This window comes from Sciurus vulgaris (assembly GCF_902686455.1).
Source record: "Sciurus vulgaris genome assembly, chromosome: 6".
NCBI lineage: Eukaryota > Metazoa > Chordata > Mammalia > Rodentia > Sciuridae > Sciurus > Sciurus vulgaris.
Window position 1 is genome coordinate 62,084,925 of NC_136466.1, and position 8,874 is coordinate 62,093,798.

General features: G+C 42.2%; 1 protein-coding gene across 1 annotated transcript in view; it reads right to left on the minus strand.

The window, feature by feature from the left end:
- HMGXB3 (HMG-box containing 3) overlaps positions 1-6,007 on the minus strand; it is a 67,832-nt gene extending 61,825 nt beyond the window's left edge. Inside the window, exons 1-3 of the mRNA XM_079144748.1 lie at positions 5,512-6,007; positions 2,415-2,553; positions 1,373-1,547 (exon numbers count right to left, since the gene is read on the minus strand). Coding sequence (XP_079000874.1) covers positions 1,373-1,547; positions 2,415-2,551 — 312 coding nt within the window. The 5' untranslated portion in view covers positions 2,552-2,553; positions 5,512-6,007. The remainder of the gene's footprint in view (positions 1-1,372; positions 1,548-2,414; positions 2,554-5,511) is intronic.
- Between the last annotated feature and the right edge of the window lie 2,867 nt (positions 6,008-8,874).

The window sequence follows — 8,874 nt, forward strand, 5'->3', positions numbered from 1 at the left end:
ATTAAGCCAAGACTCAAAACAAAAGTTAAATGATTCTTCCAGGATCACTCAGCAAGTCAGTGTCAGAGCTAAGCTACTCATGATCTTGGTGGTAGTGGTGGAGATGGGTTAAATTTAAATGAGCATATGGATAAGGAAGAATCACTGCAGATGACTGACTTAAAATTTTTACCGTCTTGATAAGAATCTACATCATCAGTGTCTAGTTTTCAAAACCAAATCATTCCAGGATTAGATGAAATTTTCATCAGTCAAAAATATTACATTGGTTGGGGGGATGCTGGTGCCTGAACCCTTGGTTTCACATATACTGAGCATGTTGTTTGCCACTGAGCTACACTCCCAACTCCAAAGATTGCCAATTTTATAATAGGGAAGCCAAAGGGAATAGGTTTTCTTTTCTTAGACTCTACCTCCCCACCCCCGCCCCACAGGGATTATTTCCCAGACTCACTGCTTACAAACAAATCATCTAAAAGAGGTAGAGTGGCATCTTCAAGAGTGTAAGTAAAATGATTGTGGCAGATGGACTTAACCTGGCCTGTTCTTTTATATACTTGTTGACTTCAAAAGAAACCTCTGCTCTGTATTATTAAAAAAGAAGTTAGAGACAATTGTTTCTAACAGGAGCTCAGATTTAAAGGTTTCAGCTTACAAGAGAAAGGTTATTTTTTTCCTGCAGGAACTTCAATTAAAAAAAAAAAAAAAGAAGCTGTTTAAATAGTTGTCAATGTTTTTTGTCACTGTGAACAAGAAATAAAAAAGTGGCTGACAGACATAAACCTAAATGCTTTCATGATAGTTCTTTAACCCAAGCATTCAAAGCCTCAGTCTCCTCCATCATCTTTGGCTTTAACCTTGCAGTTTTGCTTCTCCTATAGTTCATAACCACCAGCAGTAACAAAAGAACCCCATCCTACTCAAAGCAACAGTATCTTACCTCTAACCATGCACACCTAATTCTTGATTATAGTTGATAGTAGTTAGTACAACACAAACTAATTATACCATACTCAATTTTCAATATGAAAACATATCAGAGGAATGTCTTTGTAAGCTATCATATTAAAAGAAAATACCACTAACTACCCATGAGGATACAGGGCTCCAAGTCCTACTAAAATTCAGAAAAGGAACCTAAGGCTCACTGCAAAAACCCTAGAAAATGTAAGCTTTTGTAACCAAAGAGGAAAAGAGAGTACAGAGAATCATCAAATGGAAACAGACAATATGAGAGTCAAGAAAGATAAAATGATAAAAATTTTCCCAAGCAAAGAGGACAAAACAAGAAAAAAAGGTGGTTGGTCTCCCCAAGGCTCCCCCCAACCTTTGAACCAATGGAGAAATTATCTGGAAAAAAAAGATTACTTACAGGATCCAAACCTTCTTTCTCTAGTTTGGCTTTCTCCAAGTAGTAACTCCTCTCAGCCACGCTGAGAAGTCTCCAACTCTCACTAATCTTCTTATTGATCTCAGACTGGGGGAGGTGAGGGAGCTCCTGCTGCACTTTCAGGTAGATGTCATAGTAGTATAGAAGGTAAGCAGACCTGAGGAAGCAACCACTTCTTCAGACCATCCCTTATTCAACCACTATGTACTATAACATTAGAGGTTTCATAGTAAAGAGGTTTACATAAAAACTCAGGATCTCAATTCAATGCATTTAATAAAAACTGAAAACCAAGAAAAGAAACATTTATAACACACCCAGATGGTATTTGAGGTGGGCAAAATGAATAGTAAAGACAACAAGTTGTTTTTCTCCCTTCAGAAACCTGGAAGCAAGGCTTCGTTTGATGTACTTTTCCAGGGACCTTTTTTTTTTTCCAGGAATGATTGGCTTTAAAATCAAAGCTAGCCAAAGAAAGATACAGGTATCCTATCATACCACTCAGGGCAAGGTTACCAGGGGGCTCACTGCCCAGGCTGGTTATCACTCATTCTTTACTCCTCTACGTGGTCTCTAGTCATTTTACCTCCTGAAGGCTGAGAAAGCCTCAGCAAGAAGCATGCAATGTTCACACTTAAGAGGGAAATTAGAGCTACAATCTAGGTAAACTCTACAGATGACACTGGTACTATTTATAATTCTGATTTTATTAATGCCTTATTTTAAATATTTAAACAATGGCATAGTAAAAGAAAATAACGTAGCTCTTTTGTACATAGCATCTACCATCTGGTGCAATTTTTTTGTGACAGCCTGAAAACATAAGCAAAGTCTGGCCAGAAACAGCAAATGTTGGCATATATCCAGCCATTTTCCCCTTTCCAGTTACCTCCCCCCACATCCCAATGCCCATTCAAAGACTTCAACAGTTGCACTCTTAAAAGAATTTTAAAGTCTTCTTCAACACAACTCTCCAGGCAGTAGGTGTATAAATTCCAGCAGCAACCTAAACATGTTGGCTAACCTGGGTTTCTTGGCCTTTTCTCCATGTATTTTATACTTTTTCTTCTTCTTAGGTGGCCCAGGAGAGGTATAACAGTAGGCTTCCTCAATTTCCTCCATCACGACAGTTACCTCAGTACCATCATATGATGCATCCATGGCTACAAGCAAGGAAAGTCAAGCACAAAGTTTTTTAAATCTACCCTAAAAGGAGCAACAGTCTGCAGATCCAATAATCCCTTACTCTATCAGGGTCTAAAGGTTTAACCATTTCCCAAACTCAGCAGATAAGCACATGGGGTACATGTTAAACATACAGATTTCAAGGTTCCACTTCTTCTGAATCAGAATCTAGAAGGTATGGAAACCTGTATCCTTAACAAATATCTTAGATGATTCCTCTGACCAGATACTCATATTCACTCATGGGATACTGTAATTCTTCAACTCAAAGATTTATTAATCCCACATTATAAGAATTCCATATAGAAACAGGTAAAAAGACTACCTGGCCAGGAGTCAGAACTTCTCACCCTCTCCCTCACTATGCTTCATCAAGTTAAACAAACAGCTTTAGTGGTTCATTAAATAATTCAAACATGCAATAAGGCCCTATATGTCAAAGATTTCTTTACACCCTGCCAGCCTGTGTCATTTGGGGGCAGATCTTTTAACTGCTTTAGGTTCATTTCTCTCATATATAAAAAGAGATATCTCACTTACCTCCCCATAGATTTACAGTGATAAGACTCAAAAGATCTAACAGACACACACTATTTGAAAACATTCAATTGTAATACAAATAAAAGCATTCATTATTAAAGACAATTATCTGTAACTGAGATACTTAACAACTTGCCCAATGCCGCCAAACCTTTTTAATTTTTTTATTAAAAAATTCAACTCCCTGATCCTTTTGACATAATGCTACATTGCTACTGGTAACCCTCTCTACCAGAACTGTCCAATAAACCCCAATGGAAATGATCTACTCTATGCTGTCCAGTATAGTATACACTAGTCACATATAACTATTAAACACCTGAAATATGGCTATTTAGATGAGGAACCAGGCTAATTTTGCTTTACTGAACTGTAATTAATTTAAGTAGCCATACATGGCCAGTATAGTACAGTGATAAAATACTATACAGTACAGATCTAAATGGTTACCTGGTAGACCAACATTAGCTCTCTGGAGCTGGCCCCAAAGCACAATCTACTAACAGCTTTTATATCTAGGAAAAAACAGGCATAAAAAACTGAATGCCTAGCCAGGTGCAGTGGTGCACACCTGTAATCCCAGTAACTCAGGAAGCTGAGACAGGAGGATCCTAAATTCAAGACTAGCCCCACCAACTTAGTGAGGCCCTAAGCATCTTAGTGAGACCCTGTCTAGAAATAAAAAATAAACAACACCAGATATGGTGGCACACAAATATAATGCCAGCGACCTGGGAGGCTGAGGCAGGAGGATCACAAGTTCAAAACCAGCCTCAGCAACTTAGCAAAGTCCTAAGAAATAATGAGACCCTGACTCAAAATAAAACATAAAAAGGGCTAGCTCAGGTCAGTGGTAAAGTGCCCTGGATTCAATTCCCAGTACCAAAAAAAAAAAAAAAAAAAGACGTGGGATGTGGCTCAGTGGTAAAGTCCCTCTGGGTTAAAAAAAAAAAAAAACTTGAATACTCAGGTCCAGAAGAGTTCATTTATTTGTGGTCAAGTTCTAGGCTGAAATTTAACAATTAAATCCTTGAACAAGCAAGGTTCCCAGAAACCACTTGAATTTCCTGAGAGGAATAATCGTTGCTCATGAAAATCTATCAGAAGGAAATTTGGATTTCTGGGAAAAACAGACTTGTGGTAGGAAACACAGGACTATGGGTAGTACAAAGCCCATCTGCATCTAATTTAGACCTCCCTCCACAAATGATAAGGCATCTGACAAGTATAATGAGCAAAAGAGGTCTACACATGGAGCCAGCAGACCTGAATCCAACTCTAAATTCTTACCTAATGACCTCAGACAAGGGCATTCCACACCCAAATTTCAGTTTCTCCTGAAGAGGATGAACTTAGTAGCTCCTAACCTTTTGGGAGTCAAGAATTCTTTTGACAAATGTGAAAGCTAAACTCCCTCCCTAGAAAATGCAGAAATACAGTATTTCACCTACAATTTTAAAAAATAAAGATATTTATCCCAGATTATGAACATATTATTCCTAAGGTCTTTTATAGTTATCACTAAATGATTCCTCTTAGGCCCCTTTCCCCCAAAAGGTCTAAACCAAGAAAACAAAAACTTGCAATCTGTTACAATGCAATCAGGGAAGAGAATACAGTCCACAACTTGACTGGGTAAACAAAAGGCAAAAGGCTGTTAGGGAAGTTGGAGTTCAAAGCAAGGACATGTGGGGGCAGTGCTTTTTTTTGTCCTTAAAATTGACCTTAAAACCTTTGCGAAGAGGATCGGTATCTCCAAGAGAACATATACAAAGGATGGCATGTAAGATTTTAGCAACAAGGGCAAAACAAGTTAAGAACCAAAGTCATTACAACCACCTTTGGAGCAGGAAGAGACTACCCTGGGCTTTTGTTTTACTGTCCTATTCTAAGCCTGGGTCCAAGTGTGTTTTCAACAGCTAGGCCTCAGTGCATGGGTGCAAAAAGAGACAGGATAAAATGAAGGTTAAAGCCAAGAGTTCTAGAGGACAGAAGAGCTGGGTACTAATGTTGTTTCCATTGTTTAAAAGCACAAGCACAGATTCCTTGGGCATAGATCTTAAGATCTATATGCCCTCTCCAAACCTTAGTTTTCTTATTTGCAAAACACAGAGGGGCAGCACTTGAAACAGAGACACTTTCACTGTCCCATCAGATCCTCGGAATCAATCATTAAGATGGCCTTCTGACGGCTCAACCATGGGCCAGGTTTGACTCTGGCCTTCTTTAGCTCCCTCCCTGGGTCTCAGATGTCTCAAAGGTACGGGCTGAGGGAAGAGGAAACTAAAGCTCACTGGTCCTACTTTGTGAAAGAGACAACCGAAGCTAAGAGAGCGACGGCACCCAGTTCGAGGTCGCCAAGACAGGGCAGCGTAACCCTCGTGGATCAGACTTACCCCGAGGAGCGTGCTAGCCGCGCGGCTCACATTCCCGGAGGCGCCTGGCCCAAGGGCTAGACGAGGAGGCTTGCCCGCGCACTCGCGCTCCCCGCTGTCGGAGAGAGGCGGCTCCAGTCGTGACAGCGGCAACAAGGAAGTGGAGACGAGGGCTCGCGCGCGCATCCCGGGTACTGGAGGAGCCCCGGCCCCGCGGCCCCGCCCGGTGACACACGGCGCGGAGTCGCGACCACCCCTCTAACTCCCCTCCTCGAAGTCGCGATATGGGGTCGGGAAGGGCGAGTGCAGAAGCTCAAGTTCACTTTGCAGGCTTCTCACCGACGCCTGCCGAGAACCCCGGGGGTCAAGCCCCGGGGAGCCCGAGAAAGAGAGCAAGGACACAAGTATCGCCGTGGCAATAGTCCGGAGGTGGCAGCAGCAGCAGAGACAGCAGCAACAGCACACGGATCGCCAGGGAGATCCGTCCCGGCGGCCCTCGCGGCGCACCGGAAGTGGCTAGCGGCGCGTGACTGCGTGCAATCACTCGCGCAAGCGCAACAGTCCAGCCCTAGCTGGGGAGCGGACCCAAATGAAACGTTTAGAGGCTTGGAGTCGGGCTGTTAAGACTGACGGACTGCTTCCGGCCAAAGGTTCCGGGCGGAGGAGGAAGCTGTGGCTGCCGGCTGTGGACTTCCCGGCCGTTCAGCCCCGGGGCACTGCTGTGGGGCGTTCAGGTAACAACAGGGGCGGGGCTGTGCTGCACGTAAGGAATAGAGCCCCGCCTTACGTCTCAGAGCCACGTGGGGCACTGGGGAGCCTACCGCACCACCCTCTCCGGAGCAGCGCCCAAGGCCTCACTCACCCCAGCTCTCCTCAGTCGGCCCCTCTTCATTCAGAAGAGGGTTGATACGTAGTGCCACATCAAACCCCACTCCTCACTTAGGTGATCTGCCCACAGCCCATCTCCACTGTCTTATGGACAGTAAGGATAATGAGTTCCTCGAGTGAATCAAACCAAGTTCCTGAAGTGTAGAGAGGCTCCGGGAATCAGGGATTGGACTGGATTGTCGCCCATGTCGCATATTGTGCCATATTTGAACATGTTCCTGCACAACCCTCACTGTTTTTCAAATGTAATTCCGACCTGCTTTCTTCCGTCATCAACCTCCCAGCCACCATCATCTCCTGCCTGAACTTCCCCTCTTGTCTCTACAGTCTGCTCCACTTCCAATCGTCTCTATATAGTCCGTACACACAGCAGCCAAATTGATCTTTTTGCACTTAAAGTCTTATCAGGTAGCTCGCTGCTTAACATTCGCCAATATCTTGCCTTTCACTTAGAGTAAAATTCAAACTTCGGGATCTGGGAGTATGACTTAGTGGTCTAGACCATTGCCTAGCATGGAGGAGGATCCCCCAAGAAGAAAAATTAACCAAACTTCTAAGGTTGACCAAGACTTTGGTTTGACTCCTAACTTCATTCTCTTTCCATGCCTCATTTTAATATCAGTAATTTTCAGAACAAGCGATATAACGTTATGTTGTGTTCAGAGCATTAACTTTGTTTGAGCCTCCCTGTATTTGAATCCTAGCCCTGTCACAAGTAAGCAGTATTAAGTATGTAAAGTTCTTCACAAATTGTTTAAGCAGTAGATGCTCAATATTTGGTTCCCATCTCAGTAAATGGCATCACAATCCCCTGGATTATTCAGGCTCAAACCAGAAAGCTAAGAGTTATCATTGACTCCTCTTTCACCTTACATCCTCTCCACTTACAAGGCCTATAAAACCAGCCCTCAGCTGATTACTTCTCACCATTCCTATCTTACTATTTGAATCCAAACCACACCATCTGTTGTCTGGACTCCTTTTTTTAATTTTATAATTTAATTTCGTTATTCTGTTGGAGGGCGATCCCAGGGCCTTGCTTATGCACTCTGTCATTGAACTACATGCCTGCTTTTTCTCCAACACCTTTTAATTCCATTCTTCACACAGCAATCAACTTTTTCTTTTTTTATATCCTACGGTAGTTTCCTGTTGCACTCAAATAATATCCAAACTGCATACAGTCCACTAGACTATCCTGCTTTTATCTTCAGATTTAGGACTACTTCTTAGGAAAATGGACCTTACCTATTAGTTCTCCACCCTACAAAAAGATTCTTTCTAAAGTGCAAATCCGATTGTGTCATTTATAAAATCCTTCGAAGGCTGCTTTATTTATTTATTTATTTTATTTGTGTGAATATGTGTGTCTGTGGTACTGGGGATTTAACCAAGCAGTGCTCTATTACTGAGCTACATCCCCAGACCTTTTTATTTTTTATTTTTGATACAGGGTCTCACTAAATTGTGAGGCTGCCCTCAACTTGGGATCCTGTGGCCTCAGCCTCCTGAGTTGCTGGAAATACAGGTGTGTATCACCGTGCCCAGCTATCCAAAGGCTTCTTACTGCCCCCAGGATCAAGCTAGAATCCTAACTAGGCCTTTGTGATTTGGTTTGCTTTTCCCTTCCTGACCATAACATTTTATTTTCTATAGTAATTCATTGCCTTAACACATATTTCCTTCTCATAATTCCAGTTTATTTCTTAAGGCCTAGCACATTTTTTCCTCTTTGAAGTGCACTACCCATCCATGCCACCATCCCAGTTGATTATTTCTACTTCTGGGTTCCCATAGTACTCTATAACCTCTATTATAATATTTCTCACACTCGGGGCTTGTCTTCCCTGTTTCCCCTGCTTCTCCTTTTGAGCACTATGCTTCCTCTCTATATGGCTGGCATTGACACAGGATACCATGATTGGAAAGATAGATGTGTGGAGATGGTGTAAAAATCTGTCTTTGGGAAGGGACAGTCACTACATAATCTCACAGCATCCCCTCCTGTCCTTTGAGGACTCATGATAAAATTAAGCAGGCAATTACCAAAATTGCTATTGCTGAATAATATTTTATTTGACCAACCTTGGCAGAGAAAGTGTTTGTTTTAAATTGTTAAGAGCTCTGGACAGGGCACACAGTCCACAAAACTCTCCAAATATCTATCCCAGTTCTACTCACTTATGTCACCATCCTGGTTTCTGAAGGCATTTTTCTTGGAGCACCTATCTAGGGTTCAGTACTTCAATTTGGAAGGAACTTTAGGGATCATCTGGTCCCATGGCTTACAAATATGGGACATATAAGAATTAAAGCATTTCAAAATTTTGTATTTCCTCATAGAAATTCTCATTCAGTAGGTCCTGGGTCAGGCCTGAATATCAGATTCTGATATGCCCTACCTGATTGAGTCCAACCTCTTCATTTTTAAAATGGAAAAAGAGGCCCAGAGAGGCTTTAAATTATAACCTGCTATCATCTCTAAATTATAACTTC